The following is a 21,486-nucleotide window of genomic DNA, read 5'->3' on the forward strand; positions in this document are numbered from 1 at the left end:
AGATTTTGTAAATTTAAAAAAAGTAAAAAAAAAGAGAGGTCCATGATCAGAGAGTGCCGAAATGTTTAAAAACCCCATGTGGGTAGCTCTAGGACTTGTCAAGTAAAGTAATGACATTGCTCTGTATTTGTGTATGAATTAAATTTCAATAGAAGTAATACGATATACGGTTTAATGTGTTTCATTGGTTCTCATGATGATTTTCCTTGTAGCTTGTTCTCGCTTTGGAGAAATTGGGTTATGAAGTATCATGTTACAAATTGTATTGCATACTGGAAAAGAAATTGTATAATCCCTCGAAATATTGTTCTATTAATTCCGTTTAAAGACGTTGAGAACCTGTCATGTCAAAGAGTAATTTGTCAAATGTTCAATGCTGGCAGTGTTGTTATCAGAGGCGTGTTTAAAAGGGGGACTTGGTAGGCTATAACCCAGGGCAGCAAGTTTGACTTGTCAAGAAAATTAGTAGAATGGGAGAAGAGTGCCGAAACCTGTGTGTTCCCATAGGCGGTAAAACCACAAATCCGCCTCTACTTGAACAGTGAGGGACTAGGTCAGTGAGTGACCTAAAAAGTGACCTAGAGAGCAAAAATGCTACCTGGAAAGCAAGCTGGAAACCAAGTCAGTGAGCAAAAATGTGACTGCAAAAAAGTTTGTAAACATGTGAGTAACCTAAGGGTTTGCAAACGTGGGAGTGATTTAGAAAATGTGCAAACAAGTGATTGACCAAAACAGTGCAATCGTGAATCTTTAGTAAAAGGTGAAAGACTAGCTCGTAGATTGAAGAGAAGCAAGAGCATAATGTGAATGACCGGGAAGAGGGCCGGTCAGTGAAAGAATAACCAAAAGAATAACCTGACCTAAACCTGGGTTGTCCTAGGAACAGATTTTTAACAGCGGGTGCAACGCGAATTACCCAGCACTACATACCATCCATTCACCAACAGGAAAAGCAGTATGACTGTTTTCTTTCGGAGCATAACCTGCCTTATTCTAGTGCTTTACATCGGGTGTGATTGGCCGACTGCCTCTGGAGTGGTCAAATGTGTCGTGTGCTGCGTGTTTCTTCAATCTTCTCTTCATTTTCGTTGTTTTCTTTCCCTTCAAACCAGAGCATGCAGATGTAAGAATAGCTGATGATAGGGCCATATACTGGATAGCTGCCCTGAGCTGATGCACCATGCTAGGAAAACATAAGCGTATAGAGTGATTAAAGCCAGGTTTTCCTAGGAGCAGGTTATCTGTACAGCGTGAAACCGCTTCTACATTAAAAAAAACCTGAATTTCAGGTTTTTAACCAGTCCCCTCCTTCATGCTCCACACAGCGCAGAAATCATAATCCTAGGAAAGCCTGGCGTAAGTTACATGTTTCTGCCAATGGTAAATGATTCTATTCGGTCCACAGGGTGCAGAAAAACCTGCTAGGAAAACCCAGCTTTAAAAATTTGTTGGCATGCTAGCGACCAAGAAATTATGTAAGCATGTGAGTGAATTAGAGGCAGAGGCATATTTACAGAAAAGGGTTAGGTGAGCGGAATATAGCCTAGGAGTGTGTTTCATGAAAATTAGACAAGAACGGGAGAAAGGCAGCAAAATTCATGTAGCCCACAGGAGGCAAAACTATAAATCCACCTCTGGTTGTAATCATAAATGTAAAGTACATTGAAAGTGCAGTTGGAGCCACTTCTAACGAAGTAAAAAACAGCCAAACTGTTTGTTGTACACAAACTTCATTATATCTGTACCAGCTTAAAAAAAAGTATGCATTTGAGCAAAATGGAATACAATTTAAATGAAAGATACAAATTTTTCACAATCTGACCATTCTTAAAATAGGGAGTAAGGCCAATCTATATAAAAAGTAATCAGAGTTTTAATTAAAGTCATATGTAATAAAATGCCTAAAAGAAATACATTTTTTTTTCTTTGGAGATATGATTGTGGACATTTAGCATTGAAAACAATTTTTTTTAACCACATGCTGTTCTTTAATGCAGTGGTTCTCAATCTTTTGTCACCCTAGGCTCCCTTACCCAGACAAAAAAGTTGTCCCTCCCCCTTAAAATGGCAAATGCCTGAATTTTCATGTTATGAGAGTATTGTTTTGAAGGTATGCCTGCTCTCTGCATGAGACAGGGATAACTTTGATATAGAAATATTTAGTTATACATCAGTGTTTGTTACAGACATGTTCAACTGTTGTTTCAATTGTATTGATTTAAATTTGATTAAATGTTTCTCTATATCAATTAGTTTTTGATTAAACAGTCATGTTTTTGATGTTTTTTTCAGATCCTGAAAGATGGGTAAAAATGGAAAAAAGTCATCAGAGAAAACGGCAACAAAAACAGAGACAAGATGGAGAAGGATTCCAAATCAAATGAAGAACAAATTACACCCATTGATATCAAAACTATTAAACAGTGAGAACTTTATGTTCAGGCGTTTGATGTATACATTCGTTATACACTTTGGTAGCTGTAATTCTAGTTATATAATTTGGATTTTAAATGGGTCTTAGTAACTCACTATTGAGTTGTCAAAAATAAGTCTGATCTACTCTTTCACCCTTGTTTGTAATCAAGAGCAACTATTCAAAGTTTTCTTCGAACTGTGTATCTTGTAATAGCAACAAAATAATTAGGCCCTATGTATTTAAATGTTTTTAGAAGAAAGTAGGGGAAAAATTGTCACATGTTAGTTAGAAATAGCTTAGGCAATTTGGCATGAAAGAAAATTATTTTAACCATTAATTTTACTGTTTCTTTAATCAGTTCCACCTATAGTAGAGTCTCAAAAGTTAGCTCCCCTAGAATTAATTCAGAAATTTAAAGTTCCTACAAAGAGCACTCACTGGTGGGAGGTGATGAAATTTTTTTTTTCCCTAGAACCTTTATACAGACCCAGTTTCTATTTTTCTAAGAAAGCAACTTGTTTATTTTTTTTGTTCATAAAATGCAAGTAATGTGGTCTTTTTGATGTGAATGTGTCTTTGAAATTAAATACCGTTGCCAACAGAAAACTCATATATCATATAGTTGAGCCAGGCTCATCATTTCAACTTTTTTTGGGGGGGGGGGGGCAAAGAACATATACTCAATATATGTATATATATATATACTTAAAATGAATTATTTGAAGAAAATATGAATACAAGATGGAATTTTATGAGAGTGAAATAGAACCTATGCAGAGGGTTGTTATTGGGGGAACTCCATGCATGGTTCGAAAAGTAGGTGTTTCTGAAGAGTGGCTATGTCTGATTGCATTAAAAATGCCAACCCTTGTTCCCTGATGCCTGCCTTTTAAAAAAACATATTGAACAAAAAAATGACAATGAAAAAAATATGTTGAAGAAATATAATATATATATATCGCCTTGTTTGTCCAGTTCTATTGTATATTTTAAAATTTTTGTAAAAGCCGCAGGGATGGGGCTCGACAACAAAAGTCAATGGTGGAACAACAAAAGTTAAAGGCATTGCGGGGGGACTATTAGGGTGTTTCCCCCCTTCTATTCAAAGAGCCTATACCCTCTTATGGTCTATGGATAGGTCTTGTTCAGATAAATCTAACAGTAATACCTTATTAATGTGGATGCATTTTCAAATTTGAGTATCAGTCTGTATTGTGAAAAAGTAAAAAGTCACTGGGTGCAATTAGAAGTGGTGTAAACATATAAAAATTCTGTTTAGGAAAACCCTAACCCATCAATTTAAAGACGTCTTCAAGTTTGGTACCAGGCTGCTTTTTTAATGAGGCACGAAAGACATGTTCACATTTAAACATACCATTGGACACCACTAGCTGTATCAATGAAACAGTCCACTGCTTTTTTTTAAAAGTTAAATACATGGTTTTCAGTGTAATCAAGGTTTTCAGTAATCTGGAGGAGTCTCTGTCCCATTCATTTTGAATCATCAAGATTGTTCTGTTTGTAGATGTTAGCAGCTATTTTGTTATTCGGTGGATTAATATTGTTTTTACATAATCACCATATGAAAATTTACTATTCATTAAGTACTGTTTTGTATTTCTGAGGGGCTTGATGGACTAGTGAATGTATAGTACACACATACTAATGTTATGTTTTATGTTTGCGATGAAGGATGAAATGCAAGTATTACCCTAAGTATATTTTATTCTATAGGATGCATTGATGTTACCGCAAACACAAAGAAAAGTATATTGGGATACAAAGATCTGTATGAGCTGTTGCAAGAAATACAAAAGATGGAGAAAGGTAACACACTTTTAAATTTTTTTAAACTTTTATTGTATCACATTGAAAATCGAAAAAACAATCAGCTGACATGTAGCAGTGTTGGGAGAAACCAGCATTATTGGTATGGGATATGTTCAAACCCCCAATAATGTCAAAGAAATCGAAAACATCATTGGTTAGTGGTGGCTAACGTTGATTGTACAGCTTTTAGATGTGAGCATCAACAAGCCTCTCAAAGGCTATTTGAGGAATTTGTGGATCGAATGGATGAGTTTCGATGATAAAGAAACTACAAAAAAGTGGTACCTTGAAGAAACCTGACATTGGCCTAGTGTGCCAATGGGTACACGAGGCGTGGAATTCTGTTTCTGCCAAAATTATCATCCGATCCTTCAAAAAGTGTTTCATCAGCAATGCGATGGACGGAACTGAAGATGATATCCTCTTTGAAAGTGACAATGGCGATGAGACAGCCCAGATGAAGATAAAAGCAAAGATGCCACACCACCTATGATGATCTGATAGATTACTGTGAGCTTGGAGACTTAGAAGAAACGGATTAAAAAGTTTGAATCATTTTCTGTTGTAAATTTCCGCAGGCTATTCACTTTGCATGAAAATATAAGAATTTTTTTCTCTGAAATGTGCACAGATTTTTTGCTGTCTGCTTATACACAGGTTTTAAATTTATTGCGGTTTTGGTGGTCCTGAAGGGGGGGGGGGAAGTCAGCTTATACACCAGTATATACACGGTAATTTAGTAACAAATTATGAACAAATCAATTCAGAAGGTACGTGCGATATGAAGGCGCATCAGGACAACACCCTTACCAGTGCTGGGGGCCTAGTGCGAAAAGAATTTTGAGGCCCCAAAAATCTTAATGTTATAAAATTTGTAAGAGCATTTGAAAATTTACATATTATATTATAGAATATATAGTGTTACTGAACAGTGTTCCATAGCGTTCTCCCTCTATTTGATTTGTGTGCAGAAAATGGTCTCTTTCCATTGCGTGGTGTACATAAAGCACCATTTTCACATTCAACCAACATTTCCTATAATAGAATAGGACAGCGGTTCTCAACCTTTTTTGACGCACAGAGCCCTTTCCGGTATGTAATTTCTATGGCGGAGCCTCGTAGGCCTATCTTCTATTTATTCATCAAAGTTACTGACTTATTTTTATTACTCAAAAATATTTATAATTTTTTTTTAATTTGCTGGGTTTTTTTTATTTTATTTTCCTCGAGCGGCCGTGGGGCCCCAGGGAGTTCACACGGAGCACTGGTTGAGAACCGCTGGAATAGAAATACAAAAAGCAAAAATTCAAACAAATGTGTTGGAAAAAAGTTGAAACGAAAAAAATTAATAATGATATGCTATTGTCACATCTGTGTGTAATTTTAAGAACTTCATGTTGAAAAGAAAAAATCCAGATCATCTCAGGATGATGAAACACGCTACTGTGATCATACCTGAATGATAGGAGCATGCCGAGGATTAATGTGAATGAATGAAAATTTTATTGCACTTGTTCCTGATTAGAGTTTTTCAAAAACAGTGCGGTATAAGAACCAGATAGTTCCATTTTCTTTATCATTTTAAGGTTTCTGTGGCTTTTTATACAAAAAATATCATCTTTCGTTTGATGCAGCAAATAATATATTGTGAGTTGAAAGTAACTGTTTGCTGAGCACCAACATTTATGGAATTAAATCATTCTCTGTGAAAAATACTCATCTCTGGAAACTTTTTTATGAAATGAAGTTATCTGGTTCTTGTAACAAGCTCTTTGATTTGCATATTTATTTGTTATTATATCTACTTGTTTAACCTCTGAACTACTGAGAAAAACTGATGGCAGATGATGGCACCAGGGCTGCAACTAGATACTTTGTAAGCTGGGGCAATCACATATTTTGCCTCCCCCCACTATAATGTAGAAGTAGCAGTTATAAGTAAAAATTTTGCGCCCTTTTTTAGTAAAGGGGCAGAGCACCAGACCCATCTGCTCCCCCCCCCCCCCAGTTGTGGCCCTAGTCAGCAGTATACATAACAAGCACTGCACAGAAACAAACTTCATGCCAAGTTCACTACAGGTACACGCACATTCCAACATGTTCCAATTCGTTAGAAGTTCCATAGAGGAATGGGAATGAAGTGCATGTGTGGTTTAGTAGTAGAATAACAACTCAGAAGAAGCATAACCAGTGGTAATCTTATGTATTGTTTTATTGCTATTTATATGTTTTAAAAACAGCCACTTTTTTGTATGCAGATTATGTGCCTCCAGTTCTTAATAGAGAAGAACATTGGGAAGAATTCTTTTCATGGTGCAAAGATCAAGGTGCAGAATTCAATTTGGTCTCTATAAAAGAAGTGTCCAATGGGAATTATGGAATGGTAACTAAGTCAGATTTAAAAGTAAGTAATTATGACTATTTTCTGTGATACCATCGTTAACATTGTATTTGTATATTGTCAACATGTATGAATATAATATATAATGCACTCAGTTTTTCAAACCTATTTTTAAAGGAAGGGGGGGGGGATAATTTCATAATTTATGAAATACAGTAACCACTTTTGAATAAAACATCGCAACACTCTTTTCACATATAACTTATTTCATAGGAATCTGAGAAGTTCCTGACAGTTCCAAGAAAGATGATGATGTCTGTTGAGAATGCAATGTCATCAAAATTGGGTGTGTATGCTGACTGAATACTCAAACATCAATTACAGTTTTTGTTTTTTTAATCAAGACATAGATACTATGATTGTTGAATGATATGGTGTGCAATTATTTAAGATTTTCTATGAAATATTAAACATGTAATGTGTAAAAAGAAAATGATTTAGTAACTAAATACACGACTGATAGAAAATAACTGACGTTGTGACAGTAAAAGTGTCTTCCAAAACTTAGCCATGTCGATAAGAATTTGTTAAGTTCTTATTATATGGCTCACAGACCTTTCTTAAGCAGTCTCTGTTACCAATGCATCTGATCTTTCTTAAATATTTTACAACGTGTGAAATAATTTTGTTTGATTTATACAACACTAGATAAATGGTCAAATAAATTGTCTATCCCTTTAGCGAATCTGAAGACATCATTTTATCCCTCTCGCAGCTCTTCAGAGAGATATTCATTCATATCCAAAATACTTTGTTTGCTATATTTTTAATAAGAGATTTTACTGCATTTCCAAAGTTCCATAGAGAATTCTAGCTCAGCACTTTTGAAAACTGCAGTGATTATGAATATGATGAATACAGTAAGAATCACTCATAACTATTCCACATTTCGTAGTATTCTGGGCATAACAAGGAAATTAATATATTTTGCTTGATACAATATTTAAATTCTGTATTTTTTAGCATGTAAGTATTTTTCTTTTTACATTTAACAAGGAAACCAAAAAGGTGAGCTTAAAAATTTTTCAGCTAAATGTTTACATTTTTTCTCTCTTATTCTCACAAGAAGCAGATAATGCATTTGACAGAAGGTAAATGTCAATCAAAGGACTTCTCACACCTTAACTCTTGTTGTCAATTGAGCAGGAACATGCAGCACACTTTGTCCAGAAATTATCTCACAAGTTGTAGAATATTTAAGAAGAACACCAAATGCATCAGTCTCAGACCAGATCATGATCTTTTGTACCCCCACCCAATTCTCAGCCTATAGGGTTCTCTGTGCTGCTCATGTAAAAATATTTTGTTGGTTACTACTACTTAACCATACAAGCACCTTGTAAACATTTTTGTATGGAATTTTAAATGGTGGTTCCAGCTGTGAGAGGTTTCATTATAAGGCTGGATCATACACTATAAAAGTTTGATAAAAGATCTTTTAAAAAAGTTGAAAAAACAACAAATAAACCTATTGGTTACATTTGCTATAGTGTAACCAATACACTTATTGGTTGCATTTTTCAAGTTTTATAAAACTTTTTATCAAACTTTTAAAGTGTAATGCCAGTTTAAGGAATGTATGATATTAACATGTGTGTCATTTAATTATTTTCATATTTTTACAGGTCCTCTTATCAAAGAAGACAAAATACTTCAGAGTATGCCCAATGTTGCATTGTCGCTGTTCCTGATCATGGAAATGTTGGATAAAAACTCATATTGGGCACCTTATATCTGTATCTTTTTTTTTATTCATAATTCATAGATTTGTGTAAAATGAAAATTTTCATGTTAAGGCACAGGTCATTAATGAGAAGAGTTTTTCCCTAATAAATGTGTTGATGAAAAACTTATTATATCTGCATGACTTGTGAGTTAACTTGCCTAATTAAGTTACTTATAGAATAACTTAACCATATAAATATTAGTTCCTGAGTCTGTTTAGAATTTTTTAATTTTTACTTTTTTATCAATTCATTTCATCTAAATATCGTGTAACATTGTAATAACCTCTTAAAGTATGTGACCAACTAAGTGTCACATACTCACTTCATTTTAAGTGAATAAATTTTATATAAATCAAACAAAAACTTTTACTCTAGGAAAATGACAAGCTTTGTCATGTTCAAAGAAAAAATTACAAAGCAAAGACGTGCTGATGATAACTGGTTTTTTGCTTGTGCGTTCTCCTCCTTAATTGGTCATTTAGCTATTCTTCCATCCAGGTATGACACTGTGTTGTACTACAGTCTTGAAGAACTGGAACTTTTACAAAGATCTCCGACAATTGGTGGGATACTTTTTGTGTTCTCTTCAAATATCTCAGTTAAGGAAATAAAACCACATATTTTTACATTGCACCTGAATGGTTGGTTATATTTAAGTTACAATGTGCTAAAGATATGTCAAAATTGATATGTCCCCCACATATGTCAAAAGGCTTTTGACATGTCTGGGGGGGGGGGGGGCATTATCAGTAGAAACATTTAACTGGACTTGACTTGCATCGTAATCAACTTTTGGAATGAATTATTGATGTAAGTTAGGGGGTATGCTATATCTTGACTTGACTAACAACCTTGTTGGGCAATTTGCTTGTTGTAGTCCTTGTATTTGTGTATTAAAAACCAGATTGCAGTCATAAGGCAACATAGATTTTTTATAGTCCTCAGTCTCAAGATGAACCTCTTTATAATATGGTACTTATATTGTGTGGGAATAACTACCATTTTTATCGTAAATCTCACCAAATGACAAGTGTTTTTCTCTAGTTTTAATCCCAATTAACTAATATTTATTTGATAATGAAATTATGCCCTGACTTACAATGTTATCGTTGGTTCTTTCAGGTAACTAAAATCATAATTTACTATTCATTTGTTATTAATATTCAAATAAATACAGGAAGAGGGTTACATGATGTTAGATATCTAGTTAGTAAATTGTTGTAGAATCAGATATATAATAGGGAGTTGAGCTATATTTCATTATCAAATATCAGTTAATTAAATTGCATTTCATACATTCAGAATTAGTTCCAAGCAATTCAAATTTCCTGAAAGATAATATTCTTCCTTTCTAAGAAGTTAAATTTCTTCAAAAAAGTGGGAGATAAGACAATGCTGCATTTATGCTAAGCTCATAATTGTTTTAATGTAATGTTTGATTTTTGTTTTAATCAGCTCTTATTCCAAGAAAAACTGTAATTTGTTTTTTTTTCAGTTTTGTGGTTTTAATTTGCATATTAAATTGATTTTCATTGTATCTGTATTTACTTATTACCTACCATTATTTATTGTTTTATTTTTAAATATTTAATGGAGATTTTATAATACTTATGAAGTTTTATTCATTTCTGATCTAAATAGAGAAAGTCGTAAACACGTGCCAAAGTGTAGCCAGGCAATATGCTTACTTCTCGTTGATGTTTCAGGTGAGAACTTTTTGAAAAAATAAAAAATTATTTTTCTTCTTCTGACATACTTACCATACATATTCTGTGTGTAAAATTTTGTGTTTTACTGGAGCATAAAATGTATGTGTTTTAAAAAATTTAAGAAGAAATTGTATTGATAATAACAGTAATACAAATTAAATAAATAGAGAAATGATTATCAAGTAATTATTTGATAATGAAATTGGGCCCTGACTTAAAATTTCATCATTGATTCATTCAGGTAACTTTGGGGATATGGCTATGATCATAATTTATTATTACTTTGTTATTGATATTCAAATGGATACAGAAAGAGGGTCAATTGAAATAAATTTCTTATTTTTTTTTGTAGAGGAATGAGTATGCAAAGTCTCTTGATATTGGTCCATTTTTTACATACGACTTGTATAAGTAAGTGTGTTGTGACCGAATTTAATTAAAATCATGGTTTTGTAGTTTTTAAATGTACAAAATTTGTATCTGTATGACTGATACACATACTGATCTATTTCAGTAAGCAAATAAAACGTTCAAAGTGATCAGAATCATGATTATATAGCTTAAAAAACCTTATTTCTTGTACATTTTCCATGCTGCTAAACTATTTCATTTGCAAATGTTCAGGTTGTTATTTTTCATGATAAACATTGCTGAATATAATAAATTCAGTGGAATCACTCTCATCACAGAAACTTTCTGTTATCAGCCATTTTTTGAAGTCCCAATAAATATAACTTCAGTACACAATCATGCATCATAACACATTTCGTATTGGAAATTTGGTTTGTAACATCTAATTTAGAGCTTCACTATAGAGCCAAATTATAAGATAATGTCCTGATATTTACTATATCTGAATCAATAAGATAATAGCGCAGAGAACAAGTCCAAAAATTTCATTCCTCATATCTAGGAGTTCATTACAAGCTGGTTTGCTATAGCAGAACTCGACTTTATATCACCTCATTTGCAGACTTGATATGCTGCTACTTTTTTTTCTATTCACAGTGAAAACAATTTTTGTAAAATATCGTCTCTTGTATAAGGCTTTGGACTAACAATGTTGCAGAAATAAATAAATAAATTACTTTACATATCGTAATTTTTTTAAAAAGAGATCAGATCGAGAAATGAGAACTATGTAGGTCAGTAGAAAAATGGATTACCTTTTGGGTTTGATAATACGATTAAATAATCGACGTTGTGGTGTACCCAAAATTCCGAATGCGTATAGCCGTGTTCGTTTTGGAATTTTGGGTACACCCAAACGTCGATTATTTAATCGTGTTATGTAGGTCAGTGTTTCCCAAATTGGGCAATATCACCCTCTGGCTGGCAATGGAATGGTCTATGGGGGACAATAAAACCTATGGATTTAACATAAGGTCCTATGGGCTCATTTGCGGGGGTGGGGGGGCAATGAGAGAAAAAATAAAAAATTTCCAAAGAAAAGGCTATAACTATGATGTAGGTAATGTGTTGAACATTCTGGATATTATGCATCTTTGTCACATGAAAATTCTTGGAAAAATATGTTAGGAGATACAAGAAACAAAATTAAGCAAAACAAAACAGTGGTTTGCTGGAATAAAATCGCCTTTAGACACAATTGATCTTCCTAACTACTATGGAGAAAAGAAAGTTTTGTAAAATCTGTTATGAATCTAAGATTCTCAAAACACCAAGGATTAATATACAGAATTAGTAAAAGAAGAACCTTTTCCAACCTTTTGACACTGCAGGTATGCATCTGGATAGTCAATCAATGTTCTTGGTGCTTTGGTTACTTTTTTCCCACCTTTGTAGAAAGCATCCATCTTAATAAAATCTCCCAATTAAGATATTTACCCATTTTAGATGTCTTATTGCTTGAATCCCCCCATACTTTTTGGTCCCAATAATGATGTATCAAGCCGGATCAAATTGCTAGTTCCAAAATATGATTCATCATAATGTTCTTGAATGCTTTTCTGCAAACTCTTTTACGGATGCTTATTATCTTGTTTTTTATAGGTGGGCGGTGTCCACCATCATGACAAGACAAAATGCAGTTCCCACAGAAGATGGTCACTCAGACACTACTGTTCTTATTCCTCTTTGGGACATGTGCAATCATATGAATGGGAAAGTAAGGAATTTCTGCTCGTATAAGAGTGTGCGCAAGAATTGAATATCGAAATGAAAAAAAGCATTTTTTGTCCAGTCTGCAAAATATTTTTTTAGATATTTAATTGAATCGTAAGTTTTAAGAATGGAATAAGGACCAAATATTGGCAAAAATAATTTTTGTACCCTAAGGTACCTTCAAGCTTTGCTCTACATGTGAGTGGTGAGAAAAAAAAAACGAGTCCCTCAAAGCAGATAGAGGACCTTGAAAAGCGTGAGGTTTAACCCTTTCCAACTTTGTGTGCCCAGTCCAGGCATGTCTAAAAATTCCCTTTTCAAACACTTAAAATAAATTGTAAATAAAATGAAAATTAGTTTATGGATTATTTTGAATCTTCTTCTTCATCAACACTAGATAACAACACAGCAAAAGCTGATCCCTACTTCTGCCTGTGTTTATTTTTTGAAAACCCTTATTTTTCAGAGAAATGGGTTCAAATTTCAAATATTTTTTTTTTTTTTGATATAAAAAGGGATTTTTAGAAAAAAAATTCTGTGTTATTTTGTTGGCTGTTTACAAATCTCTTTATTCTGTATAAGTTTCCACATTTTACATTCAAAACTTGCCTAAAATTGAGACCCAAATTCAAGTTTTGGCGCATCCACGAAATTAAAACAGTAAGTGCTTTAATTTTGTGCTTTACAAAATTATAGCTGCATACTCCCTTAGGCCTGAATGGTGTGTACAAATTTTCTTTCTGAAATTCCAACTTTAAAGGGTAGCGTATCAGAAAGGGTTAAGGACTTAATGTACCACTCAGTTTTTTTTTTAATTTCAAAAACGATTTTTGGACTTATTCCCTTCTTAAAACTGATGATTCAATTGTCATAAAGAATGAAATAGGGTGTCAAGTTAAATTTAATTTATATATGAATAGAATTAGGTAAACCAATTATGGACACACTTTTTTAGGACGAGTCAAAAAAAAAAGTTTTGCGAGCCAATATAATTTTTTTTTTGATGAGCCAAAAAAATTATAAAACATTTCTATATTATTATTTTAAAATATGTGACTGGCTGGATACTCAGCTAGAACCTCTAAGTGGGCCATAGTTTGCCCATCATTAAGGCAAACTATACAAATGTTGATTGCGATTAATAAAGATATCCAAAAAAGAGTTACAAAAACCCTGATGGAAATAATTTAAAACATTCATATTTGGCCTCGAAAGAAGTAATTTAGCTTTTATATAACTTGAGTAGTCTAGACCAAAATATGGCCTGTAAGCAGAACAGCTTGTACGCAGATCCATGCAGTGAATGTTTTGATTGTTTGAAAATTTTCTGCTGGCAGGCACTTGCTATTCAATTTTAATTTCATTATCAATTTATCTGATTATTCAGTTTCACTCATTCCAGAGATGTAAAATTCTCAAGAATAATCTTAGGAGAATATTCTCTGGAGGAATTTCTATTATAATTAACTTGAGAATATTCTTATAAGTTCTTGATGAGAATGTTCTCCTTTTATTTGTAATATAAGTTATATAAAATATCCTTGAGAATATTCTGTGAAAGGACTACTTTTTTATAAATTACTGGGGAATATTATCAAAACTTAAATATTATTAATAACTTAAGAATGATTCTCAAGTTATTAATAGTAGTCTTTCCAGAGAATATTCTCCAGTTATACAAGTCCTTCCATAGAGTATTCTCAAGAATATATGTAATAACATGTATTATAATAAATCCTCTATAAATAACTTGAGAATAAGTGTCATTATTTTCGATAAGAATATTCTCTAGTAATTTACAATAGTAGTCTTTTGAGAGAATATTCAATGTCCTTGTCTCTTTTCCCATCAAGAAGACAGAAATATTAAAGTTTGTAGCCCACGATATTAAAGTTTGAAAACAAGAATATGAAACCAACATAGCTGAATTGTACAGCTTACAAAAAAATGTGAGTGATACAGAATATTAGTGTATGTACATTGAAGAAAACAACAGTTCTGTATCATCTTCGAATGAAGGTGATTGTATAAGAATAGCTTCCTTTGTCAATCAACTTTGGTTAAATTTTTTGTTTTGAACTTATTTCTAAAAATTTATCTAATTTTTAAATAATTTTTTAAGGTTTTAATCTTGAAGTTTCTAAAATATTCGTAACCAAACTTTTAAAACCTCTCATCGCATGACCAAGAGAATATTCTGAGAATATTAAAGTCTCATATTTTGATAAACTAAAAGTCGTCATTGGGGAGTGATTATGCCAAAAATTGCTTTGTTTTAATATCAGGCAATGAAAACTGATTTATATTTCATAATATAAACAAAATTAGTAAAAAAAATTTCATTATTTAAAAGAAAAATGAATGTTCTCAATTATTCTCGTTCTCCGAGAATATTCTCACCTCACATCTCTAACTCATTCCATTATATATGCAATAAACTGTGCATATTTATTTAATAGTTAAGGTAATTTATTTATCACCTTTCTCTCTCTCTTAGTTTGCAACAGATTTCAATGTGACAAGGGATTGGCTGGAATCATATGCAATGAAAGATTTTAGCAATGGCGAAGAGGTATATAGTCATTCTGCACTGAAATCATGTGGTTAAAGTAATTGAATCATAATTCAAATAAAATCATTAATTTTCCAGAGAATAAGTTTTCAAATTCGAGATTGTTTTTTTAGTATAGATGCCCCGTGGAAAAGTCATTTTGTTGAGAACCATAATAATTTCCTACAATAATGTATAGATTTCTAAGTTAATTTTTAGCTTTTCAGTCAATTAAAAGCTGCAGTCTATCTAACAACTTTTTGTTCTGGCATTCCAACTCGGAGGAATTCTAATGAATTTTTCTGAATATTTTGCAATATATAGCAATATAAAAATCTCGAAAATGGAAGTTCAGTTGCAAAGAGCAAAATTGAGTTTTATTTTAATTTTTGGATACATTTTTTAATTCTTTAATGAGAATTTCATTCATCTTTATATGGAGCTTTGGCATACAAAAAAGCTTTTTCCTTTCTAAAAAAAAACTTTATTTTTCTTTTTATATGGGTGCAGCTCATTTACCAAAAATTACAATATATCCTATTAGTTTAAGATAATTTCATGTTCAGAATCACTGGCAAGTATACCACTACATGGTTTTTAAATATATTAATTAAATGTTTCGGATACAGATTCTTGTTTGAATATATGTAAAAAAAATATATCTTATTCTGTAGGTTTTCATATATTATGGACCAAGGTCAAATGCTGATTTTTTCATTCACAATGCTTTTGTGTATCCGTCCAATGTAAATGACTTTGTTGAGCTCAAGCTATGTAAGTGCAATAAATTTGACACATATTTTTTGGCATGGTACATTCTGTAGGCTGTGTCATAGACACAGAATTTTATTTCAGCTGTTATGCTTATGTTCTCAGATTGTTTTGATGTTATTTGCTGTAAAGCCGTTCATATGATTACACAATAAATTAATAATTTCCCATAATTAATCAAAAACCTCTGAGAACCTGTCTACTTATTCAAGGTTCAAGCAGACTTGTTTATTTTATTTTCAAAGATCCAATGTAAAAAGAAAAAATTATCAGGACATAAAAGAAGTCATTGACTGGTTCATGATGATCAATTGCATACAGATGCATTCTTGGAGATGGTAATCACAGCATCCATTTCGTGGGCATTGGAAAACTCTATACATTTTTATCGCATTGCTTTACTCTCATGAATAGTGATGTCATGGATATTTCTAAACATCTGAATATAATTTCATATTAAGACTGAACAATACATGGTATCCTTCACTGTGCCAAGTCACTGTAAAGTAGTTTAAATGAATCTGAACCAGTAGAAGCAGAAAAAATAAATTCTCATTTATTCAAATTTGTATTTATGTGTATTATTGAATTGTCTGTCATAGCTTGATATTACAAAAAGAAGAAAAATAAAAATTGCCCATACGGGTCATAAAAGCCTACATTTTATTTTTTCCAGCTGTTAGCAAAAGTGATCCTCTTGCTTCTCAAAAAATTGATCTCTGCCAAAAGAAAAATGTTACATCGTAAGTAGTTTTTCTTTTTTTTATTTGTAGCAAGCATCCTTCTCCACCCAATTAAGTTCAAGTATAGTCAACTCTCACTAATCCGGCACATACTGAACCAAGGATTACAGAAATTTCCAGATTACTGGAAAGTTGTTAAAAATCCTATTTAACCTGTGAGTGCACGGGTGAGAAAATGTTCTATACGTGTATGGGTTGGGTCTCACAGATCCATCTTTGAATATATTTTATATAGAATATTTATACAGCTTTTATTCATAATATTTTGATTGGTTAATGATTATATCATTTTGTCTACATTATGAGCATAAAATCAATGTAGTTAACCATTGCTGTACTACAGTCAAACTTGGTTAATTCGAAGTCCAAAGTCTCTGGAAAAAAGTTCTAATTATCCAATTAATCCGTCCTGGATTTGTAAAATGACTACAAATTGAAATTTAATCATCCACATTCACCTAGGATAATAATTATCAATTATTGAAATTTTAAATTATCAGCTATTGAAATTTGCTTGTTTTTGCATCTCATTTCCAAGGCCTTCATCAGTGATGAGTAGGTATCATCTGGCGTTTCCACGTGTTTTGCCTCTCCTTCTAGCGATGATCGTAGGTAAAGCAGTTTCCGTCCATCCAAAAGTCTGCCATTGTTGTTGATGACTGCAGTAAAGTGGCACTTGAATGTGTTCCACTTCTCAAATGAACCAGAAAATTTTACTAACTGCAGCTCAGAAAGCTTTATTTGTAGCCCTCGTCTGCTGCCACTGTGGTGATCAAGTGGTCATATTGACAGACTTGCATCATGAAGTCCTGGGTTTGAACCCCACCATCATCACAGTGGTGGTTGGCTGAAGTTGGTTTTCTGTGGTTCTCAACTTCAAGGCGGGAATGGGAGCCAATCTCCCCCTTTAAGAAGTCTTGTCACAGAGAGCAACAGACCTACAAACAGTACAAAGTAACACATCACTCACTTCACTTCTGAAATATAAATGGCATCACTGAAAGATCAAATACAACACTATATACGCACACCGACTGTTAGGTACACACACAGTTACACTTCCGGCACAACTCACTATGTAGTAAATCGCCCATAGATGGTGATAGACCTGAGTTGTGCTCAGTTTAAAAGAAAGAAAGTCCTCCTCTGCCTTGATCCTTCCCAGATGATTCTGTTTCTGAGCCCATGCTCACTTTATCTTAGGCCGGTATTACACTATAAAAGTTTGATAAAAGTCATTTCATAAAACTTGAAAAATGCAGCTAATAAGGTCACAGGTTGCATTTCTAGAATGTAGCCAATAAACTTATTGGTTAGATTTTTCAAGTTTTATAAAAGGGATTTTATCAAACTTTTATAGTGTAATACCGGTCTAAGAGAAGTCTCTCCAGTTGAACCTTGATTCCTGCCCTCAAGACAAAGGAGTTCTTCCGCTTTTTTGACCTCCTCATCCTTTAGCACTTCGAAGAATCTGTTTCATACGTTGTCAGTCGCGATTTCAACGACACTGCTCAATTTCTTGCAAATTTGAACTATGTCCACCAGTTTAGCATCATCATCAGCTAGCTGTCCTTCAAGATGTGAGAGTTTTGCCTTGATAGTTCCTCTTTTCATATTTAGGACTGTGATGCACTCCATAGTGGTTTGAATGGCATCTTTCCTCTATCTCCGCCTCGACAGACCAATGTTTTTTATAGACTGTATGTTTGATTTCCAATAACTTAGCTAGTTCTCACCAGAGACAGAGAATTTAGTCATATAAGTTTGCACTACTACGGAGTAACAAGAACTATTGAATTCCTTAAAACAGCTTAGAAACAGCCATTAAGGTGGACGAATGAAGGCCTGTAAAATGTGTGTGTATCTCTCAAGGAGAGGATTCAAACTTAATGTATTGAGGAGCTTGCTGTAAGAGAGAGAACAAAAGGCAGACCCTCACACCGGAGAGGTCGATCCCCCCCCCCCCCACTCTCTCCCAAAGCACCTGCCTATGTCGACTCACATATACATGGATGCTTACATTCAGGCTCTAACAATAGTTATTATAATTTATCTTAGCTGCTACATGATCCCACTGTTCTGGAATCAGCATTACTCAAACATTTCTTGACACTACTCAAAATCTGATTTACAGAAATAATTCATGATCATCTGTTACGAACTGCTTTCCAAATTTTTCTTATCATTCTTATACTATCAAGTTTATTTCACTCATTTATTTTGATTTTGAAAGCATTTATTTTAATACGAACATCCTTTCATCCATATGGCTTCATTTTTTTTTCAACATATCATCAGAAAATTCAAAAAAATTGTTTATTCTTTAATGCAATTTATGCCGTATAAAGTTTCTCTTCCTGTTTTCATCGCAGCAGCAGTGTGTTCAAACTTCCAAAAGGTGGCATCATAGATGATGAATTGCAGATGTTTTTGAAGATATATGTGATGAAAGAAGGTATATGAAACTTTGTGTTCATATTGTAGAGTTTCTGCAAGCTGATTGCACAGTATAACAAATGCATCTGTGCTGATGGTCTAAGTCAAAAAATAGTGAAAATATTGCATTATGTTTTGACATTCTGTATCTCTGCTTGTGATGCAGCTTGTCTCTAAAAAACAATGATTGGAAAAACAAAAACTTTTTTTTTTTTTTTGGAAACAAAATTTCCAAAAACAATTTTTGGAACGTTTTCTCTTATACTTATTATTTTTATTGTATATTAAATGTGATAAACTTACAGAAGCATAAATTATAATTAAATCATATAGGCAGTGCAATTGGGGAATGCATTTGCTCTTATGGTGCCATGTCAAGATAGCATTAATTTAAAGAAAATTATTTAAGCATAATTAATAATTATGCTATCTTGCATAATTAATGCAAGATAGCATTAATTATGCAAAAAAATTGTTTCATGATGCAATGTTCATATGTTTATTTCAATATGATATTTTATGAATTAAACAGAAAATAACAAATTTTCGTTGGATATGTTTAAATTTTAGGTGAAGTAAAAGAAGCTTCGGAAGATGATTCTTACTTCGATGAGACATCAGAGAAAGGCAAGGACATAAAATCAAGAGCACTTTTGTTCCTTAAGGATCGAGCCAACCTTTTAATTAAATCATATGGAACCAGTGTAGGGGTATGTGGGAAGAATTTTATTCTCTATTGTTCATTTATTCGTGAAATTTTTATTTCTTCTTTCGTAAGATTTTTATTTCTTCTTTTTTAAGATTTTTATTTCTTCTTTCGTAAGATTTTTATTTCTTCTTTCGTAAGATTTTTATTTCTTCTTTCGTAAGATTTTTATTTCTTCTTTCGTAAGATTTAATTTTGTAATGAAAAACAAGTTAAAAAAATGTACAAACATCAAATTTACATCTTATTTTTTAGAATTCCAAACAAGAGAGAACGTGGTAGTAAATTCAATATGGTCGAATCCTGTTTTAACGAATACTGTTATAGCAAAAATCTCATTTTAACGAACACTTTTCTAATCCCCCAAATAAGTTTACATAGGAACTATGCAAATATCTGGAATTCTTTTGTAACAAAATTTTGTTTTAATGAAGTGATTTCTCCGGTCTCTTGGAGTTCATTATACTGGGATTCGACTGTATAATCTGAAAGCAATATACATATTTCAAAAACAATGCAAACAAAGCACCATACATTGAATGCTCATTGCTGGAGACATTACTGGAGAAAATGCTGCCGATTTTTGTCTGCGCTAAACCATGTACATACTATATTTTAATGGTGTAAAAAATAGTGGAAGATTGTAAAAAAAAGACAAATCAATGGGATATGATCACATGATTTTTCAGTAGAAACTTGTCTTTGGTTTCACCTTGGCTGTAATAAAGTTTGCCTGCATTCCTTGGACTGCTGTTTGAATTTAGAAGCGGTGAAGTCTTGTTCTGATGACAATTTAGTTATAAAAAGCAAGGCCTTCCTTGGTTGCATGTCTTTTTTGATAAAGACTGTTCACAAGTTTGACTTTGCAAAAAGGTCCTGTTAAGTCACTTTAAAATCATTCACTGTTTTCTTTCAGCAGGGCCATTTTTATAAAAGGTGTGTGAGTATTGAGTTGGCTGTTATGCATGTCATTTGGTGAGGATTCCTACTCTGGCAAAATTCTGTTTGAAATCTGCTTTAATTACCAAGTTCTGGACGTTAAATCTGTACAAAACAGAACGTCAAGAGACAAATAATATTCAAGTTTTAAGGTCTTTTCACACACGTTCGCCACTCCTTATCTCTGACTTGTGTTCAGTTCGAAAAAATACTCTTCTTCTACTATTTCTGGCTACTACAGTTATTAGCAGTGAAGGGAAGAAGAATTTTTTTTTGAACTGACACGAGACAGTGACGAGCCATGATGGATGTGTGTGAAGAGGATGGATGTGTGACCTTTAGACTGACTTCTGTTGTATAAAAGTATGCATCAGAACACTAATCACCGTATGAACTACCTTTTGATTCCATTCAAAACAGGTTTCCATTTTAGGTTTCCTTGTGGTGCAAGGCTGCAGCCAGCCTCCCTCTCCTAACCCCAAGATGTGAGGAAATGACTGATTTTTATATGGAATCGCATTGGGGGTCAAGTATACAGTACTATCAGTTTGGTTGGCCCCTTTCCTTTGAAACAAAATTTCTGACCACAGTTTTGCTTGGGTGACAGAATGAAATGAGATTAAAAATCTAACAACATAATGCAATGTAATAAACTTTGAATAACATAGACAAGTTCAGTTTTAGGTGAGAGAAAGTTTCAATTTAATTGTGGTGATTAATTTTCAATATTTTTCTGTATATCATTCATAGGAAGATGAAAACATGTTCCAGAGTGCTGACAACCAGCGGTGTAAGATGGCTATCATGCTGCGTTTGATTGAAAAGAAGATACTTAATGACTGTGTGAGTTACTGTGAAGAGTCTTTGAAATTGTGATGTGAAGAGTGAAAAAAAAAAAGTGTTTTCTTGAGTCAAAGCTTTAATAAAGTATTTTTTTTATTATAATTTTTAAGCATATAAAATATATTGTGTTCTTTCCCCTTTCAAAGCTAATTGGTGTTTTGAAATATTTTGCACCTGAAATATTTTTTGGCAAACAGTATCAATTTCTTTCAAAGGACCATTAACTAAATATCATGTTGCCTCAAACAAATATGTAAAATTTATGTTCAAACCTGAATATGTTAAAATAC

At 32.8% G+C, this 21,486-nt stretch overlaps 1 protein-coding gene across 4 annotated transcripts; it reads left to right on the top strand.

Annotated features, from left to right (window-relative positions):
• Window positions 1–15: 15 nt before the first annotated feature.
• Setd3 (SET domain containing 3) lies at window positions 16–21,315 on the top strand. Of its 4 annotated transcripts, none has more exons than XM_089237784.1 (16): window positions 16–107; window positions 2,293–2,423; window positions 4,151–4,243; window positions 6,505–6,650; window positions 6,861–6,933; window positions 8,273–8,383; window positions 8,857–8,937; window positions 10,016–10,080; window positions 10,436–10,494; window positions 12,097–12,211; window positions 14,705–14,779; window positions 15,433–15,532; window positions 16,206–16,272; window positions 18,645–18,727; window positions 19,279–19,418; window positions 21,104–21,315. In XM_089237784.1, exons 2-16 carry the CDS (start codon window positions 2,303–2,305, stop codon window positions 21,227–21,229), a joined length of 1,455 nt encoding a protein of 484 aa, XP_089093910.1. In that variant the 5' UTR covers window positions 16–107; window positions 2,293–2,302; the 3' UTR covers window positions 21,230–21,315. The 4 variants fall into 4 exon arrangements, with proteins under 4 accessions (XP_089093910.1, XP_089093913.1, XP_089093911.1 ...); XM_089237787.1 differs by having other exon boundaries at window positions 18,648–18,727; XM_089237785.1 differs by having other exon boundaries at window positions 16–102.
• The last annotated feature ends 171 nt before the right edge of the window (window positions 21,316–21,486 follow it).

Source organism: Pholcus phalangioides, unplaced genomic scaffold, assembly GCF_987345545.1.
Source record: "Pholcus phalangioides strain wild (caught in Gottingen) unplaced genomic scaffold, Ppha-v1.0 ptg000010l_1, whole genome shotgun sequence".
Taxonomy (NCBI): Eukaryota; Metazoa; Arthropoda; class Arachnida; order Araneae; family Pholcidae; genus Pholcus; species Pholcus phalangioides.

Excerpts from the sequence above, each read along its gene's own strand:
- Setd3 (XM_089237784.1), top strand. The coding sequence starts at position 2,303 with ATGGGTAAAAATGGAAAAAAGTCATCAGAGAAAACGGCAACAAAAACA. Across the intron at positions 8,938-10,015 it reads ACAAAGATCTCCGACAATTG|AGAAAGTCGTAAACACGTGC; the intron begins GTGGGATACTTT and ends TGATCTAAATAG. Across the intron at positions 15,533-16,205 it reads CTTTGTTGAGCTCAAGCTAT|CTGTTAGCAAAAGTGATCCT; the intron begins GTAAGTGCAATA and ends TATTTTTTCCAG.